Source organism: Heterodontus francisci, chromosome 7 (assembly GCF_036365525.1).
Source record: "Heterodontus francisci isolate sHetFra1 chromosome 7, sHetFra1.hap1, whole genome shotgun sequence".
NCBI classification, from domain to species: Eukaryota; Metazoa; Chordata; class Chondrichthyes; order Heterodontiformes; family Heterodontidae; genus Heterodontus; species Heterodontus francisci.
This window is the reverse complement of record NC_090377.1, coordinates 71474765-71495862: the sequence shown is the minus strand read 5'-3', so window position 1 is coordinate 71495862 and position 21098 is coordinate 71474765. Positions and strand designations below refer to the sequence as shown.

General features: G+C 41.1%; 1 protein-coding gene across 3 annotated transcripts in view; it reads left to right on the top strand.

The window, feature by feature from the left end:
- Window positions 1-15158, top strand: part of ppig (peptidylprolyl isomerase G (cyclophilin G)) — a 48058-nt gene extending 32900 nt beyond the window's left edge. For all 3 annotated transcript variants that reach the window (XM_068035392.1, XM_068035391.1, XM_068035390.1), the window contains exons 10-13: window positions 4405-4566; window positions 6866-6953; window positions 7492-7634; window positions 11436-15158. In XM_068035392.1, coding sequence (XP_067891493.1) covers window positions 4405-4566; window positions 6866-6953; window positions 7492-7634; window positions 11436-13362 — 2320 coding nt within the window. In that variant the 3' untranslated portion in view covers window positions 13363-15158. The remainder of the gene's footprint in view (window positions 1-4404; window positions 4567-6865; window positions 6954-7491; window positions 7635-11435) is intronic.
- The last annotated feature ends 5940 nt before the right edge of the window (window positions 15159-21098 follow it).

The window sequence follows — 21098 nt, the reverse complement described above, 5'->3', positions numbered from 1 at the left end:
ACAACGAGCCCAGTAGATTCAATGTGGACATTGCAGCACTTCAGGAGACTCGCCTCCCCGCGAGTGGCTCTCTAGCAGAGCAAGACTACACCTTCTTCTGGCAGGGCAGGGATCCTGAAGAACCAAGACAGCATGGAGTGGGCTTCGCCATCAGAAACTCCTTGCTCAGCATGATAGAGCCTCCCTCAAATGGCTCGGAACGCATACTGTCCATCCGACTGCTCACCACCTCTGGTCCAGTACACCTACTCAGCATCTATGCTCCAACACTCTGCTCTGCACCTGAAGCTAAAGACCAGTTCTATGAACAACTCCATAACATCATTAGCAGCATCCCCAACACCGAACACCTATTCCTGCTGGGGGACTTTAATGCCAGGGTTGGGGCCGACCATGACTCATGGCCCTCCTGCCTTGGGCGCTATGGCGTTGGAAGGATGAATGAGAACGGGCAGAGACTGCTTGAGTTGTGTACCTATCATAACCTCTGCATCACCAACTCGTTCTTTCACACTAAACCCTGTCACCAGGTTTCATGGAGGCACCCAAGATCACGTCGTTGGCACCAGCGAGACCTCATTGTCACAAGGCGAGCCACCTTAAACAGTGTTCAAATCACACGCAGCTTCCACAGTGCGGACTGCGACACCGACCACTCCCTGGTGTGCAGCAAGGTTAGACTCAGACCAAAGAAGTTGCATCATTCCAAGCAGAAGGGCCACCCACGCATCAACACGAGCAGAATTTCTCACCCACAGCTGTTACAAAAATTTCTAAATTCACTTGTAACAGCCCTTCAAAACACTCCCACAGGGGATGCTGAGACCAAGTGGGCCCACATCAGAGACGCCATCTATGAGTCAGCTTTGACCACCTACAGCAAAAGTGCGAAGAGAAATGCAGACTGGTTTCAATCTCATAATGAAGAGCTGGAACCTGTCATAGCCGCTAAGCGCATTGCACTTTTGAACTACAAGAAAGCCCCCAGCGATTTAACATCCGCAGCACTTAAAGCAGCCAGAAGTACTGCACAAAGAACAGCTAGGCGTTGCGCAAATGACTACTGGCAACACCTATGCAGTCATATTCAGCTGGCCTTAGACACCGGAAACATCAGAGGAATGTATGATGGCATGAAGAGAGCTCTTGGGCCAACCATCAAGAAGATCACCCCCCTCAAATCTAAATCGGGGGACATAATCACTGACCAACGCAAACAGATGGACCGCTGGGTTGAGCACTACCTAGAACTGTACTCCAGGGAGAATGCTGTCACTGAGACTGCCCTCAATGCAGCCCAGCCTCTACCAGTCATGGATGAGCTGGACATACAGCCAACCAAATCGGAACTCAGTGATGCCATTGATTCCCTAGCCAGCGGAAAAGCCCCTGGGAAGGACAGCATTACCCCTGAAATAATCAAGAGTGCCAAGCCTGCTATACTCTCAGCACTACATGAACTGCTATGCCTGTGCTGGGACGAGGGAGCAGTACCCCAGGACATGCGCGATGCCAACATCATCACCCTCTATAAAAACAAAGGTGACCGCGGTGACTGCAACAACTACCGTGGAATCTCCCTGCTCAGCATAGTGGGGAAAGTCTTTGCTCGAGTCGCTCTGAACAGGCTCCAGAAGCTGGCCGAGCGCGTCTACCCTGAGGCACAGTGTGGCTTTCGTGCAGAGAGATCGACTATTGACATGCTGTTCTCCCTTCGTCAGATACAGGAGAAATGCCGTGAACAACAGATGCCCCTCTACATTGCTTTCATTGATCTCACCAAAGCCTTTGACCTCGTCAGCAGACGTGGTCTCTTCAGACTACTAGAAAAGATCGGATGTCCACCAAAGCTACTAAGTATCATCACCTCATTCCATGACAATATGAAAGGCACAATTCAACATGGTGGCTCCTCATCAGAGCCCTTTCCTATCCTGAGTGGTGTGAAACAGGGCTGTGTTCTCGCACCCACACTTTTTGGGATTTTCTTCTCCCTGCTGCTTTCACATGCGTTCAAATCCTCTGAAGAAGGAATTTTCCTCCACACAAGATCAGGGGGCAGGTTGTTCAACCTTGCCCGTCTAAGAGCGAAGTCCAAAGTACGGAAAGTCCTCATCAGAGAACTCCTCTTTGCTGACGATGCTGCTTTAACATCTCACACTGAAGAATGCCTGCAGAGTCTCATCGACAGGTTTGCGTCTGCCTGCAATGAATTTGGCCTAACCATCAGCCTCAAGAAAACGAACATCATGGGGCAGGATGTCAGAAATGCTCCATCCATCAATATTGGCGACCACGCTCTGGAAGTGGTTCAAGAGTTCACCTACCTAGGCTCAACTATCACCAGTAACCTGTCTCTAGATGCAGAAATCAACAAGCGCATGGGTAAGGCTTCCACTGCTATGTCCAGACTGGCCAAGAGAGTGTGGGAAAATGGCGCACTGACACGGAACACAAAAGTCCGAGTGTATCAGGCCTGTGTCCTCAGTACCTTGCTCTACGGCAGCGAGGCCTGGACAACGTATGCCAGCCAAGAGCGACGTCTCAATTCATTCCATCTTCGCTGCCTTCGGAGAATACTTGGCATCAGGTGGCAGGACTATATCTCCAACACAGAAGTCCTTGAAGCGGCCAACACCCCCAGCTTATACACACTACTGAGTCAGCGGCGCTTGAGATGGCTTGGCCATGTGAGCCGCATGGAAGATGGCAGGATCCCCAAAGACACATTGTACAGCGAGCTCGCCACTGGTATCAGACCCACCGGCCGTCCATGTCTCCGTTATAAAGACGTCTGCAAACGCGACATGAAATCGTGTGACATTGATCACAAGTCGTGGGAGTCAGTTGCCAGCATTCGCCAGAGCTGGCGGGCAGCCATAAAGACAGGGCTAAATTGTGGCGAGTCGAAGAGACTTAGTAGTTGGCAGGAAAAAAGACAGAGGCGCAAGGGGAGAGCCAACTGTGCAACAGCCCCAACAAACAAATTTCTCTGCAGCACCTGTGGAAGAGCCTGTCACTCCAGAATTGGCCTTTATAGCCACTCCAGGCGCTGCTTCACAAACCACTGACCACCTCCAGGCGCGTATCCATTGTCTCTCGAGATAAGGAGGCCCAAAAGAAAGAAATTTCATATATCACAGAATTATTTCAGTGCAGAAGGAGGCCATCCGGCCCATCATGTCTGCAGCAGTTCTCCTAATGAGCATTTCACCTAGTGCCACTCTCCCACCTTCCCCCATAATCCTGCACATTTTTCCTTTTCATATAACTGTCTTATTCCCTTTTGAATGCTTCAATTGCACCTTCCTCCACCACACTCAGGCAGAGCATTCCAAACCTGAACCGCACGCTGCGTGGAAACATTTTTCCTCATGTCGTTTTTGCTTTTTTTACCAATTATTTTAAATCTGTGCCCCCTCATACTCAATCCTTTCATGAGTGGGAACAGTTTTTCCCCATCTACTCTGTCCAGACCTCTCATGATTTTGAATACCTCTATCAAATCTGCTCTCAGCCTTCTGTTCTCTAAGGAAAACAGTCTCAACTTCTCCAATCTATCTTCGTAACTGAAGTTCCTCATGCTCGTGAATCTTATTCTGTACCCTTTCTAATGCAGTCGCATCCTTCCTGAAGCGCAGTGCCCAGACCTGGACGCAATACTCCAGCTGAGGCTGGAGGCCTAGTGTCTTATACAAGTTCAACATAACCTCTTTGCTCTTGTACTCAATGCCCCTATTAATAAAGCCCAGGATGCTGCATGATTTATTAACCACACTCTCAACCATATATGGACATAGAAAATGGGGAATCAAAAAAAACTCATTTCGCCCCACTGCTGCTCACGCTGAGCAGGTCTCCAACTCCGACGTCTTCCTGTTGCACACGCTGAGCAAGATTTCAACCCCACTCCACCAATTCCTTGCCCCAACCACCCTCTGCCTCCCATTTGTTGCAGTTGCCCCTGACAGGATACCCCTATCCTGCCAGCATTCCACTTTCACAAAGCTCACACATCCACACACTACTGCATTTTCCATCTAGAGCAAGTGTACACACTCCAGCCTCCACTGACTGTATTTCTTCATCCACAAAAGCAGACTGTTCCACACCTTAGTCTCACGAACCCTACTGATCTGAAATTCCCTTCCTCAGCACTCATTTGTCTCTCCCACTCTCCTATCCTCCCTTTCTCTAACATATCCCCTTCTCTTCCCCCATTTTCCATCTCCCCTTCTGCACCCTCTACCTCCTTTCCGCAGTTTAGTTCTATTATTCTACTAACCCTTGGTCTTCACTACCCCATGCACAATGCCAAGGGGGATTGGCTATTTATGTATGTAAATAATATGTATATATTTTCTTTAGTAATTAGTGTTTAATTTCTTTAACTTTGTTTTGAAGCTCATCAGATGAAAGTGCAGAAAGTACCACACTGCAGACAGTTGCCACTGTTCGTGCTGAGGAAATACCTGCTGTACCAGAAAACAGATTCTTAATGCGAAAGAGCCCTCACAAGACAGATGAAAAAGAGAGAGAGAAGAAAAAAGAGAGAGAAAAGGAGACGTTAGTATAACTATTTAGGCTTTGGAACAATTTTCAATATATTTTATGTCTGTGCAATTAATTCCCAGAAGGCTGACTAGGATCTTGTAGTCTAGTGGAGAAACTACTGGACCAGAAACCCAGAGGTCATGCATTCAAGTACCACCTTGGCAAGTTCTGAAATTCAATTTAGTAAATCTGGCACCAGATAAAATAACTGTGAAAGCTGCTTGATTTCACAGAGATGAAACTGAAGTGACCTTCCACCTCTACCTGGTCTGGCCTAAATGTGACTCCAGTTCCACACTACATAGTTGATTCTTCATATTCTAAGAACTAGGAATGAGCAATAAATGCCAACTTGCCAGTGTTCCTCATATCCAGAGAGCAAATTTTTTAAACAAAGTTATTTGTCACAGGCCAGGTCATTGGAGTATCTTGTGTTCAGCAGAACCTTTCAGAGTATCTCCTAAATAGTGCGCCCTAAAATGAAATAACCATGGCTGTTTAGGACAGCAAAGCCTATTCAGTTTGCATTCTTCTCTAGTCGAGGTCTAGGGACCCATCTAACAAAATGGAGCAACATATTATTTGGTTATGAAAAAAATGGCAATACTATTTCACTAATTTACTTGTAAAAAAACACCAACTCCTGAAATTTGTACTGAGAAAACACTATGAATTTTAATATGTTCAAGCAGTTAATAGTTCCGGTGCTCTCCTGGCTGAACTTGCATTCTCCACCATCCATGAACTTTAGCTCATCCAAAGATCTACTGCAATATCTGTTCTGGTACAAAGTTCCTCTTGCCTGTTGTCCCTATCCTCGCTGACCTACATTGGCTTCCAGTCCCTCCAATATCTCAAATTTAAAATTCTCATTTTTGTGTTTAGATAACTCTACAGCCTCAGTTTTCTCTCTCTATCTTAATTTTCCCCGTACTACAACCCCCAGCCACGCACTTTTTTTTGATTCTGACCTCTTGTACGCCACACCAGTGGATGCCATGTTCCGCAGTATGGAATTGCATCCCTAAATGTCCAGGTGGCAACCCACAGCTTAAAGTACACTGGCTATGATCAGATAAGTAAGAATGGAACCAGCAAGGGCACTCTCGCCAAGCTGGACAATGCATGAGAAACATTGAAGGAAGATGTTGTGATGAACTACACAAAGTTCAAGGAAAAATAATGCACCATGGTCACAGTAAATAGAGGAAACAATTTGTACTTTGATTAGGATCATTTGGGTTGGAAATCTGGTGGGGAGGGATTCAAGGAGGGAATCACAGAAAAGATGTGTATGAATTTGGAAGACAACAACACATTCAAGGACCTTGGAAAGGAATGAACGTATTAGAGATGGGAAGGTTAGTGAGGACACAGGTAAAGGGTGAGATTTTTGAGCAGGGGCGATGACAGTGGTTTTGATAGGGACAGGACTGTAGGTCCCCACTTACTTGTGAAATAGATTGGGCAGTCAGCCAAATTTCTAATGGGCATGTGCTGAAAAACAATTGTCTACAAATTTAAAATTTCACTAAGACTGAAAAGATAGCTTGTGTAAGAAATAGGGAAAATTGCACTTATGCAGTTCTGAGGATGTGATTAAGACATTATTACAGCAGAGTTAAAACTTTATTATATATTTGATCTCTGCTGTGCCTCTCCTGGAAATAATTGATATTGACCCTGGATGCCCAAAATAGAAGATTTATTCTATTCTCCTGCAGTAATTTCACTTTTTCCTTTAAAGCACAACTTTATTCATCTTGAAATTGTATTTGCACAGATATCATAAGTTAGTTATGAAGCTGCTATGAATATTTATTTCCCTGACTACAGACAACATGAATAAATTAACATCAGCTGCCGAATACTTCCACAGCTTTGTAAAGAAAATGCCTTTCATTGCTTCAGCTACAATCAGTAACCCACTATTGCTGTGAAACATTTGAATGCAGTAAATGTGGCTATAATTAGGGTGAAAGAAATTTAGTCTATTGTCGTAATATTTGGACCATGTGCTATACTTTGTATCACATGATAATGAGAGAACTTTTTTCCCCCAAGTAAAATTTGCCAAAATAGCTTCTGGCTGTACTTTATCATTAAGCGGGGGAGATGCAAGGCTGAATCTCATTCTGTGTTTCAGGAAAATAAGCTTTAAAATTTTGAATTTAATTTAGTATAGCAAATCTTTGTGATATAATGTTGAAAGTGATCATTTTTGAACCAAAGAGGTTAAATTAAGTCAGAGAATTAACTTTTGCCATGCTTTTAGTTTCAACCATGAGTAAATATTGTTTATTTTGTACAGCAATGTATCAAATTCCCAAATATCTACATATCAAAGACGACTCTTAGTAACCAGGTCAGGCCGGAAAATTAAAGGAAGAGGACCCCGGGTAAGTAACTGTTTTACAGAACCATTTTTCATCTAAAGCTGTTCATGGGAAGAAATCAGAAATGTAATTCAGTTTAAGTGCCAGGCTTGACTGAGTGAAAAAAATCCTCTACTCTGAGTCAAGTTCTGTACTTGAGAACATGATCTAGGCTGACACTTTAGTCCAGTACAGAGGGGATCAACTGTTAAACCAAGCCTTTGTTTGTCTTTATGAGATGGAGGTAAAAGATCCCATGGTAATTTTTGAAGAAAAGATGGGAGTTCTCCCAGTGTCCTTGTTAACATTTAACCACCACCATTGCTAAAACAAATTAACCAGTTGTTTATTTAATTGTGGGACCTTGCAATGTGCAAAATGGCTGCCACATTTTCCTACATTGCAACAGTGATTACACTTCAGAAAGTAATTCATTTTTTGTAAAGTCCTTTGGGATGTTCTGAGATTGTGAATGGTGCTATGTAAATGCAAGTTTGTTCGTTCTTATATAATTTATATACAATTACACATATTTATGCATCCTAAAAATTATCTTGTGTAGCGCTATCGAACACCTTCAAGATCAAGGTCTCGGTCAAGAGATCGATTTAGGCGCAGTGAAACTCCTCCACACTGGAGACAGGAGATGCAACGAGCACAAAGAATGAGAGTTTCAAGTGGAGAGCGATGGATCAAAGGAGACAAGTAAGTGTTACAAAGCTACTGGAAGTGTTCTGTATTGTCTGCAGATAAGAGTATTTTAAATGTCACATTTGGTTTACAGGCTCACAGTATCTCCCGGAAATTGTTAGTGTAATAATGTATAAGCTGTGTGATGGATACTTACTTCAAACTGTAAAATCTGTATCTTATATCTTTTTATATGAAACTTTAGATAGACCAACGTTTTGTGAATTTAAAAAGATGACGAAGTATATTATTAGGATCAGGTGAGGAGGGTCGAAGGGCTCCCTTCTTTTCCCTTTCCTTGTTTGACCGCAACAGGTTTATTCTTTAAGTTGATATACATGCCAATTCAGTGAGTGTTTAACTGTTTACACATCATGATCATAAAAAGAACCAATCGGACATGTTTTCTTGAGTTTAATAAAGAAAGAGGTTAGCTTTATTGTACTTAAACCAATCCAAGTAAAATAATAAAACATTCTCCAGCTTTCTCTCTCTCTCTATCTCTCTCTCTCTCTCTCTCTCTCTCTGTCTGTCTCTCTCACACACACACATACATACACACACGCACACCCCCTCACTCGAAGTTCACAGACACACACGCAAACACAAATAGGTTACAGAGTGGGGAAAGATAGATTGGTTGAATTGGAGTCCAGAGCAGTAAAAGGGGTATGCAGTCTGTGGCGGTTGGTGACTCAGCTGGCTTCAGACCGAATTTGGCCATCATGCGATTTTCCTTTGGTGGTCGTGAGGCTTCTGATTTGAAGATGTGGATGGCTGATTCGGTGGTTCTCCTGGAGACAGTAGCACGGCTGATTTTCTTCAAGGAGTCTCTATCTGCAGCAGGGTGTCCCTGGGTGGTCAAGGTCGGCATGCAGAGTTCGAAGCTTGCAACGTGGATTGGAGAGGGAGAAAGGACCCCACTCGGGTCTTCTCTATCCAGCATCTATCTGCTTGTCTCCCTGCTGCAGAGAAAACACCAACTTAAGCACATAGAGGGTGGGCCTGTCACATGACTGTCACCCAGTGATTCAAGCATGGTGGTACTATTGTGTATTCCCTCTTGCAACTTAATCAGTCCGTGTACAGGAATTCTCTTCTCGCAGCTAGGGTCCCATTGTTCAAGTGAGTAGGTTTGAGTGGTCCGTCTCTATCGGTTTTCTGACATTCAATGTCGACAGACATACATGGTGAGCAACCCATGGTAACTGGGTGGTATACTGTCCCATTCATGATATATGGAAGATTATATGAGATACGGATCTGCTTATGGAAACTGTTCTATTGTGAATGCAAATTAAAGAGCTTTGGGGGGAGTACTCTTATTGTAGCAGATTATCTGTAACCAAAAATTAAATTTCGCATTAATTTCAGAGGTTTATACTATAAAATTAATTTGCTTTAAGCACATTTGTGATTCAGAATTTCGGTGAAGATGTATTTTTATAAAATAACCTGTTGTGTATTCAAGGACCTATCGATAGTGTCACTGTTGAGATGCTTATAGTTATATTAAAGTGGATGAGCTCTATTGGTGTTTGATGCTTCTGTACTAGTATCCCATAATTTTTGGCCACTGGAATAATTGATGCAAGAACGTCGGTCAGCCTGTTTTTATAACTAGATTTGAAAAATAAGTGATGACACTCTTTGCCTCCTCCCAAAAATATTACATTCAAAACAAATTATGAAAATTCTTTTTCAAAAAAATCTTTTTTACCCACCTGAAAATTTGTATCTAACTTCTATTTGTTGATTATTATTTGTATTTTCCTGTTTTTATCATTTAATAATAACCTGCTCTTCCCCTCTCTCTCCCTCTCCTTATCGCATATCGAGCTGAGAGATGAAGTAGATCTCTGCTAACTCAATTTAATAATCAGAAGGTGTGCAAGAGTATCCCATAGCAATTTCCCCTCTTAGTGGAAAAACACCAAAAAAATGATGTTGCTCAGCACTGCAAAGAGTACTTTTTAATCAAGGAGTCACATAGGCGCTTAGCATTAGTTATAATGTCTTGTGAGGCTATAGGTCACCCCATTTGATCACAATTGACTGTTATTGGAGAGATGCAAGAATATTATCAAAGAGAAATTGAGCTGATCTAACAGGGGACCTGGAAGACAGTGATAAGTGATGGCACAATAAACTAGTACAAAGCAAATGAGAAAAGTAAGAATGATGAGAATTTTTTTTTACAGAAAAGAACCATTATTTTTCCAGCTTCCATTAGCATTCTTTCTTGGTTAACTATTGATTTTGAATGCTTTCAAATAAGAAACAAAGTAAATCCTTCACTGTTCTATGAAATATTTAACGTTGCACAAGATCGTTATAGATTATGGAATTAATTCAGTCCATCTTAATTCATCTCAAAAGACCCTACAATTTCACATGCCCTCTTTCACAGCACCTAATTGTTTCTTAAATGATTCTAGAGTTTCGCCTTACTCTATTGCTTCCAACTCATTCTGTAATTTCTGAGCTACTACCTTCAATTTTACTGCCCCTCTTAGTCTAGTATTATCCACAGTCCTAACTAATTTCATTGTTTTTGGGTCCACTTCATTTATGTAAATTAGACACAGCCCTGGACGCCCTTTTCTGTATCCCACCCCCAACATAATGCTTCTAACAAGCATCTGTTGTTTTCTGCCTGTCAGATAGTTTCTTATTCATTTTGAGGATTTAATCTTCATCCCTACAACTTTGATCATAATTAATAGTCTTTCATGTGGAATTTTGTCATCTGCCTTTTGGAAGTCCAGGTACAGTGTTTCCCACAGCCCACTTGGATTGTTACTTACTCACGAAGTCCGGAAAGTCTGTCAGGCAGGATCTTCCCCTTCTAAAGCTATGTTGGCTTTAGTTTAGTTGGTTATTGTCTCGATGATTGTTTACTCCTGATAACCAAGTGTAGCTTTACATTTTCATTATGATGTGCTTAGAAGGGCACTAATTACAAGCATTTTGAAGCAGAACTGTTATTCTATTTAACAAGAATTTGCTGTAAGGCTTATAGTGCTTTGAACTGGAATTGAATCAAATAGATGCCTAAAGCAAATTATTAGATTTAGCTTTCATGGATGTATTGATATATTTTAAGTCCCTTAATTTTTATACAGTATTATTTGAAAACATACAAATGAAGGTGCTAAATAAATTGCTGTACCTGACTATGAATATGGAAATATATTTTTCAATTTGTGGGAAAAAAACTTATTTTGTGGAATGGCAGAGTTCTGGAGCAGTTAACAAAACAGATGTGCATCAGTGGGAATAGAAGAGCTTTTCCGTTTATCAGCAACTGTTATGTCTGTTTTTCCCCTCTTGACATGCATTGGCTTCCTTTGATAATTTCCTATAAACTTTGTTCGTACAAGTTTACTGAATATATGATGTAACTTATTCCACACTGTTGCGTCTTCTATTTATTTTCCATCACCTTTAACTTTCAGGAGTTGCTTGCATTTGTCAAATCTTCAAACCCATTGAGACAATCTGAGCAGTTGATAGTATCTAGCTGTACAGAATAGGAAATTGCTCTCTGTTCCTTTCAAAAATAAATTTTGTACAGAAATGTAATAGCGTCATCCATGCAGACTAGCTGTAACGTTTCAGGTCAATGATCGTTCACCAGGACTGTTCTGATGAAACATTAACTCTGTTTTTCTCTTCACAGATGCTGCCTGACCTGCTGAGAATTTCCAGCATTTTCTGTTTTTTATTTCAGATTTCCAGTATACGCAGTATATTGCTTTAATTTTTTTGTTTGGTGGTCGCTAATTCCTTTTTTCCCCCAACTGCTGTTTAAAGGGGTGAAGTGAATGAAAAGAGAGAAAACCACGACAATAGAAGCCCAGGCAGAGGGAGAGAGCGAATGACTTCAGACTACAAACCGGACACATTGGATAGTCCAAAAAGGAGTAGAGAGAGGGATAAGAAAACAGACCGAGAGACTGGAAGGAGTCATCGATCTAGAAGTAAAGAAAGAGAACAGAAGAAAACAAACAAAGATGACAAATATGATAAAAACAAATCTAAAAAGAGAAATAAATCAAGGAGTAAAGAAAGACATCAAAGCAGAAGCAAAGACAAGGAAAAACACAGCAAAACCAGAAGCAAGGACAGAGAGCAGAAACAAAGCAAAGAAAAGAGGGCAAAATCAAGAAGCAAGGATAGGGAGCATGCAAAAGGCAAAGAGAGGGATAAACATACAAAATCAAGTAAAGAGCAGGGAAAACATGAAAAATCTAGAAGTCGAGAACAGAGTAGAAGTAAAGAGAGAGGAAAACGTGCAAAGTCAAAATCTAGAACTCAAGATCAAGAAAAGAGTAACAGTAAAGAGAGGGAGAAACGCGCCAAATCAAAATCCAGAAGTAGGGATCAAGAACAGAGTAACGGTAAGTGGGAGAAACGAACCAAGTCAAAATCCAGAAGTAGGGATCGAGAACAAAGTAATGGTGAAGAGCGGGAGAAACGGGCCAAATCGAAATCCAGAAGTAGGGAACGAGAACAAAGTAACGGTAAAGAGTGGGAGAAACAAGCCAAGTCAAAATCTAGAAGTAGGGATCGAGAACAGAGTAATGGAAAAGAGTGGTTGAAACAAGCCAAGTCAAAATCCAGCACTCGTGATCGGGAGCAGAGTAACAGTAAAGAGTGGGAGAAACGGGCCAAGTCAAAGTCCAGAAGTAAAGATAGAGAGCAAAGCAACAGCAAAGGGAAAGATAAAGAGGCCAAGTCAAGAAGTAGGGATCGAGAACAGAGTAAAAATAGAGAGAGGAGAAAACGAGCCAAATCAAAATCCAGAAGTAGAGATCGTAAACAGAGTAAAAGCAAAGAGAGAGGTAAAAGGGCCAAATCAAAATCGAGAAGTAGAGAACAAAGTAAAAGCAGAGAGCGAGAAAAACGGGCCAAATCAAAATCTAGAAGCCGAGATAGAGAACAGAGTAAAAACAAAGATAGAGGGAAAAGGGCCAAATCTAGAAGCAAGGATCGGCAACAGAGTAGAAGTAAAGAAAGAGGAAGGCGAGCAAAATCTAGGAGTAAAGATGATAAGGTAAAAGAGAAAAGTAAAGAAAGCGAAAAACATATAAACTCAAGAAACAGAGGCAGGGAACAAAAACGCAGAGAAAACTGGACTAAATCCAGTAGTAATGACGAACAGGGCAAGAGTAAAGATCAAGAAAAAAGAGCAAAATCCAAAAGCAAGGAAAGGGATAGAAGTCGGAGCAAAGAAGGTCAAAGGAACAGAGATAAAGAACAGAAAAAAAGTGAACGGTCAAGGAGCAGGGACAAAAGAACCCCTGAAAAAGATAGTTATGACAATTCAAAGAAGGAAGAAAAATCAAGAAGTTCAGGAGATAATCAAAATAAGGAAAAAGAGTTAAAGATTGCTGAAAATCAGAGTTCAAATGGGAAAAAAGTACACAATAGGGAGAATGAAAAACTGAAAAGCCATACTAGAAGCCAGTGTAGGGATCATAGCAGCAGCTCTGAGAGTCTGAAAGAGAATGAGAGCAGGAATAAGAAGGAACAAAGTAGTAGTCCCAGTTTAAAGAGAAAAAGGGGAAGTAGCAAAAGCAAAAAGTCTGAAGAAAAATCTGCATCTAGAAGCAGTGCGTGTGAACATGATGACAAAATTAAGAGGTCAAACAGCAGAATAAAAGATCGGAACCATGACAAAGAGCAGCACTCAAACTGTGATTCAACCCATAGTTCAGATGATGATAGAAGTGAATAAATGTGCTTTATGGACAAGCAATCAATTGCCAATAAATGTTTCTGTGATTTTTTTTTTCCCAGAGACATGTTTGGGACATGTCTTTTAAACTTGGATTTCAGTTGAGTTTGTTTTTTTTGACAATCTGCAGCCTGGATTATTTGTACTACTGGACTTTTAATAAATTTGTAAAGTGGTGCAAAAGATGGTTTCATCTAATGTTTTAATTTTTGGAGCATTATGGTTTTTAGCTTTATTTTTTGAAGTTTCTGAAACAGACCAATAAATATTTTTTTTATTGGAGTTTGATTTTAGTGTTTTCCATAGTGATAATTATAGTTAGCAACATCTTTGGATGGGAATAATATAACTGAATGGACTGAACACTTTCTGGTAATTGCCATCCTAGTTCTTTTTTTCACATGAAATGGGTAACACATATCCTTTGTGAAATGAGTTTGGGCAGATTTGAGCTAGTTCTTTGTGTGTTTAACTCACAACATAGAACAGGCCACATTGCAACATAGTTAGCCCTAAATTGGGAGTGTTGCTCAGAAAGACTACCATAACGATTGGTATTGGGAGGTGGGGGTACAGTGCTGAGGGACATTGAAATGGATTCTCTGTAGTCAGCCTATACTGCACCTGACCTGCAAGTGATTTGATGACACAGTTAAGACTTTTCCTCATTTTGATGAGCACAGAAATTCACTATTAATGTTGTATATTTTTATTTTCAGCTTAACTGTACAGTATAAATTTGACTTTCATGCATCAGCTCAAGGTGTTGCAGAATCTGTTAAAGTTGCTTATCTTAGTTTAGCAATAATGTCATAAATAACAGTACACAAGACAGACATGGTTTCAAATTTGGATTCTAATACAGTCCTTAAAATTTTCAGTTAATGTAGGTCTTATTCAAAGGTTTGATTTAATGTTTTCCGTTTACTTATGTTCCATTTGCATAAACTCAAGCACTACGAAATATTATAAATTCTTTAAAATGTACTTTGCTTTACTGAGCACTACACGTGTTTGTGTGACGTAATGCAGAATAGTAATGGATCACTGTCTTGAGCCAAGAGGGCTCCACCAAAATACTACAACCTGTTCCAGAGTATAAAAATAGTATTTCTGAAGTCTGCTCAGGAATTTATTCCCCTCTGTGATTGTTTTATACTCTGTACATTGCAATCACAGCGCTGAACAAACGTGCTTTATAAAGTGAAATGTGCTATGACATGTGATTCCTAAACTTGTATATTTGGGCAAATGTTTCTGGAGGAACAGATGCTCCAGTCTCCTCCTCCCTTCACAATTCGAACCTTTTTGGCAAAATGGAATTTCTTAATAGAGCTTGGCTTGAATATTTTGTCTAAGACTTAACAAATATATCTAGTTGTATACACCAATTGTGCAACCAGGCTTTGATTCCATAACATTTTTTTCAGGAGTCTTAATGTTTGGGGCAGGCAATGTTTAAAATTTTATTTCATATTCTCCCTTGAAATTGTTTGAAAATTGTCTATTTCTCAGATTCTGTCTTGAAGGATCATCTGAATATTTCTGATTTAAATTTATGCGTATGAAAATTAATTTTTAAGAACATTTTTCTGAACTCCTGGAAGCAGGTTTGTTTCTCCACATGATTAAATCCTGTAGTAAATTTATGGAAGAATTTGTTTCTTCAACAGATGTATGGTTATTAGTGTATGGCCCTTGTTTTTTTTATAAAGTTCTATCATGCAATAAAATCATATTGCAAACATTTTATTTGTCAAATTTTACCTTGCAATAAAATTATTAAAAGCTACAAATGGCATTTTATAACTGAGAATCATTTATTTAGTGATTATTTAAGGCAACAGTACTTCATCTTAACCCTATAAACTGAAAGAATTATTTCATGGAGTGGAAACATTATTGACATATGCTATTTATCAACTACTGGTTCATCTGTGGCATTGCTCACTATTAGTATGGAATCTGGACTGCCGAAGCGTTAACTAGTGAAGAAAAGAAACCGACTGCACAACAGATACTGCTGTTACAGACTGAAGTTGTACTCCATTTGGTGCACAGTCTGAGTTGTGAGGCAGATACCTGGAATTGGTCACTCACTTCTTGTTTTTAGTGTGTTGCCAAGTCTGACTCCAAACTTCAAAGATATACTGCCACTTCTGTACCTTTGTGCATCCAAAGTTACTTTGCTTTGACACAGTTAAAGTGAAGACTACTATTTTGTGTACTACTTGTTTCCTTGCTTTGCTACATTTTTGGTTCTGTCTTGGCTTTACTCCCATTCCTATGTTCCTATATACAGCAAATGCAAAAGGTGGTAATTCATACAAGGGTGCACTTCCACAAATGCTGCCAATCCTTTACCGTCTTCTTCATGTGTGAGCCTAGAGAATGAATGTTTCACTTATTTTGCATTGCCAAGTTGGGGGGTGGGGGGAGGGTGGTGGAGGGTGCGTGAGCATTGACCCTAACTGTCCGTACCAAGAATCAGCAGGGATCATTTCCAGGCCTGAAGTCAGTGGGATGAAATGTTCTGCTATTTTAGAACAGATCAGGGATCTTTCTGCTCTGCAGTGATTCAAAGCCACGACATGCTTTGCACTTGCCATTAAGACCCCTGTGCAGATTGTGTATCATTCTGATCTTTCTAAAAGCAATGTTCCATATGGCAACATTGTCAGAAGCCCCAATTTTTAGAGGACGGAAGTATTTTAATTCTATCCAATAGACCCCCAAACTATAGTGGTGATGTTGGGAATGGCATTAAACAGAAAATTAGAGACGCATGTGATAAAGGAACATCTGTAATTATGGGTGACTTTAATCTGCATATAGATTGGGCAAATCAAATTAGTCATAATACATTAGAGGCGGAATTCTTGGAGTATATATGGGATGGTTTTCTGGACCAAAACGTTGAGGAACCAACTAGAGAACAGGCCATCCTAGACTGGATGTTATGTAATGAGAGAGGAATAATTGACAATCTAGTTGTGCAAGACCCCTTGGGGATGAGCGACCATAATATGATAGAATTCTTCATCAGGATGGAGAGTGACAGAGTTGATTCTGAGACCTGAATTTTAGTAAAGGAAACTATGAAGGTATGAGACACGAGTTAGCTGTGATGGATTGGGAAACGTTACTTAAAGGGATGACGGTAGAAAGGCAATGGCAAACATTCAAAGAGTGCATGGATGAACTGCAACAATTGTTTATCCCTGTCTGGCGCAAAAGTAAAACGGGAAAGGTAACCAAACCATGGCTTACAAGGGAAATTAGAGATAGCATGCAATCCAAGGAAGAGGCATATCAATTCGCCAGAAAAAAATCAGACCTGAGGATTAGGAGCAGTTTAAAATTCAGCAAAGGAGGACCAAGGGATTGATTAAGAAGGAGAAAATAGAGTATGAGAGCAAGCTTGTGGGGAACGTAAAAAGTGACTGTAAAAGTTTCTATAGGTATGTGAAGAGAAAAAGATTGGTGAAGACAAATGTAGGTCCCTTACAGTCAGAAACAGAGGAATTTATTATGGGGAATAAAGAAATGGCTGACCAACTAAATGCATACTTTGGTTCTGTCTTCACAAAGAAGGACACAAATATCATACCAGAAATGTTGGGGAACACAGGGTTTAGTGAGAGAGAGGAACTGAAGGAAATCAGTATGAATAGAGCAATGGTGTTGGGGAAATTGATGGGATTGAAGGCCGATAAATCCCCAGGGCCTGATGGTATGCATCCCAGAATGCTTAAGGAAGTGTCCCTAGAAATAGTGGATGCATTGGTGGTCATCTTCCAAAATTCTATAGACTCTGGAACAGTTCCTACAGATTGGAGGGTAGTTAATGTAACCCCACTATTTAAAAAGGGAGATAGAGAGAAAGCAGGGAATTATAGACCAGTTAGCCTGACTTCGGTAGCAGGGAAAATTCTAGAGTCCATTATCAAAGATTTTATAGCAGAGCACTTGGAGAACAGTGGTAGAATCGGACAGAGTCAGCATGGATTTATGAAAGGGAAATCATGCTTGACAAATGTACTAGAATTCTTCGAGGATGTAACTAGTAGAGTTGATGACGAGCCAGTGGATGTGGTTTATTTGGACTTTCAGAAGGCTTTCGACAAAGTGCCACATAAGAGATTAGCATGTAAAATTGAAGTGCATGGGATTGGGGGTAGTGTATTGCGATGGATAGAAAATTGGTTGGCAGACCGGAAACAAAGAGTAGGGATAAATGGGTCCTTTTCCGAATGACAGGCAGTGACTAGTGGGGTACCGCAGGGATCGGTGCTAGGACTGCAGCTATTCACAATATATATTCATGATTTAGATAGAACTAAATGTAATATCTCCAAATTTGCAGATGACACAAAACTGGGTGGGAGGGTGAGTTGTGAGGAGGATGCAGAGGTGCTTCAGGGCGATTTGGACAAGTTGCGTGAGTGGGCTAATGCATGGCAGATGCAGTATAGTGTGGATAAATGTGAGGTTATCCACTTTGGTAGCAAAAATAGGAAGGCAGATTATTATCTGGCTATAAACTGATGGAGGGTAATATGCAACAAGACCTGGGTGTTTTCGTACACCAGTCGCCGAAGGTAAGCATGCAGGTCCAACAGCCAGTAAAAAAAGTAAATGGTATGTTGGCCTTCATAGCGAGAGGATTCGAGTACAGGAGCAGGGATGCCTTGCTGCAGTTATACAGGATCTTGGTGAGGCCACACCTGGAATATTGTGTGCAGTTTTGGTCTCCTTATCTGAGGAAGGATGTTCTTGCTATAGAGAGAGTGCAGCGAAGGTTTACCAGACTGATTCCTGCGATGGCGGGACTGACGTGAGAGATTGAGTCGGTTAGGATTATATTCGCTGGAGTTCAGAAGAGTGAGGGGGGATCTCATAGAAACCTATAAAATTCTAACAGGACTTGACAGGGTAGATGCAGGAAGGATGTTCTTGATGGTGGGGGAGTCCAGAACCAGGGGTCATAGTCTGGTTTACCCTGTATCCTTATTCAGGACTGAGATGAGAAATTTCTTCACCCAGAGAGTGGTGAGCCTGTGGAATTCGCTACCACAGAAAGCAGTTGAGGCCAAAACATTGTATGTTTTCAAGAAGGAGTTAGGTATAGCTCTTGGGTTTAAAGGGATCAAAGGATATGGGGCGAAAGCGGGAACAGGTTACTGCATTTGGATGATCAGTCATGATCATAATGAATGGTGGAGCAGGCTCGAAGGGCCGAGTGGCCTACTCCTATTTTTTATGTTTCTATGTTTACTAATTTACAGCAGTGTTGACCAATATATTAGCCACTTGCAACATTTGGCTAGGTGCCACATGGCACGTTGGTCAGACAAATGAAAGCCCATGTGATACAAGGGAATGTGGCAAATTGGATCCAAAATTGGCTTGGTGACAGGAAACAAATGATAATGGTTGACGGATGTTTTTGCATTCCACAGGGCTCACTGTTGGGTCCTTTGCTGTTTGTGTTATATATTAATGATTTGGACTTAAATGTGGGAGACATGATAGGGAAATTTGCAGATGACACAAAAATTGGCTGTGTAGCTGATAGTGAACAGGATAGCTGTAGACTCCAGAATGATAGCAATGCCTTGGTTGAGTGGGCGGGAAAGTGGCAAATGGAATTCATGCATTTGGGGAGGGCAAACAAAGCAAGGGAATCCACAATAATCGGGAGGATATTGAGAGGGTAGAAGAAGTGAGAGACTTTGGAGTGCATGTCCACACGTCCTGAAGGTGGCAGGACAGGTAGATAAGAGTGGTGAAGAAGGCATATGGAACGCTTTCCTTTAATGGCTGAGGTAGAGAATCCAAAAAGAGGGATGTAATGCTGGAACTGTATAAAGTGCTGGTTAGGCCACAGCTGTTGTATTGCATACAGTTTTGGTCACCACATTACAGGAAGGATATAATTGCTCTGTAGAGAGTGCAGAGGAGATTTACAAGAATGTTGCCAGGGCTTGAAAGTTGCAGCTATGAGGAAAGATTAGATCGGCTAGGGTTTTCTCTTAAACAGAGGAGGCTGAGGGGTGACTTAATTGAGGTGTACAAAATTATGAGGGGCCTACATAGAGTTGACAGGGAGGACCTGTTTCCCCTAGTGGAGAGGTCAATTACCAGGGGGCACAGATTTAAGGATTAGAGGGGACATGAGGAAAAATGTTTTCACCCAGAGGGTGGTGGGTGTCTGGAATTCACAGCCTGGGTCGTTGGTGGAGGCAGAAACCCTCAACTCATTTAAAAGATACCTGGACATGCACCTGAAGTGCTGTAACCTGCAAGGCTGCGGACCAGGTGCTGGAAGGTGGGATTAGATTGGGCGGCTAGTTTTTTCAGCCAGGGCAGACACGATGAACTGAATGGCCTCCTTCTGTGCTGTAACTTTTCTATGGTGACTAATTGCATTTTGATGAGTAAATAAAAAATGAGTAATAGACACAGTCATTCAGTATATGATGTCAATGCTCATATTCATATGGCATATAAATGTATAATCTTGTGTGTTTGCTTTTTGTCTAACCATTTTACCAACAGAGTGTATGGGTGTTTTTTGATCCTTAGTGCTTTACTATGGTTACTGTTTATTGGTTATCTGCTAAGATGGTGTGCAACGAACAGGTGGAAATACCAACAACATTGTGTGGACAGGGAAGCTGTCATCGTGGTCTGCTTAACCAATCGGAATAACCTTTCCAGGCCAGCAGAAGAAGGTAAACCCATCCAAAAACAAGTTGCTCCAACAAGGCATGTCATGGCAACGGGTAAGTAGCATCCAATCGCATCCTGGATGGGGAGCATGGGCTGGTCTGGTGTATCACATTTGATGAGTTGACATTCTCCACAATCACTCCAATGAAGTCAGCAGTTCATAACAGGTGAACAAAAAAGTTAGGATTTGCTACATCTGAAAAATTTATGCCATAATTCCAAATTTTGGTGAAGAAGAAATCTCTCAATATTTCACAATGGTGGTAGTTGTTTAATAAGCAGCACGGAGTAGTGGTGACGGATGTTTTTCTGACTGGAGAGCAGTATGCAATGATTAGGACCTTTTTTCTTGTATATAAATATATAGGATTTGGGTATAAGGAGTACGACTTCGAAGTTTACAGTTGATACAAAACTTGGCATAGTAGTAAATAGGATAGTTGTAGACTTAAGGAGAACCTATGTTGGCATCCTTCCATCTATGAAAGATGATGGGCACACAGCAAACAATCCATTTAGGTGGAGTGTCTTTGCTTGGTGCACCTTTGCTGATGGCTGTGAAGGCCAATACCTTGAGAGGCAGGTACTGCTACAAGTGCACGTGAGTCTGGTAAAATGGGCAGACACCTGGCAGATGCAATTTAATTGGTAGGAACAACCTGGAGAGGCAATATAATGAAAATGGCACTATTTTGAGGAGCTGCAAGAGCAGAGGGACCTAGGGGTGTATATTACCAGCTCTCTGAAAGTGGAAGGGCAAGTTGATAAGGTGCTTAAGAAATATTTGGGGAATTTGGCTTTATAAATAGGGGCATGTTTAAGAATTACAAATTACTGGTTAAAAATCACTTGCCTTCTGGAAGAGCAATGGAGAGGAGTCCAGGTGCGCCAGAGTTTGAAAACAAAGTGAGCAGTGACGTCACAGGAAAGCTACAAGGTGATTGGTTGGTAAGTAACTGCTGTGAGGGAACAACTCTAAATAGCTGGGTAAGTAACTAAAA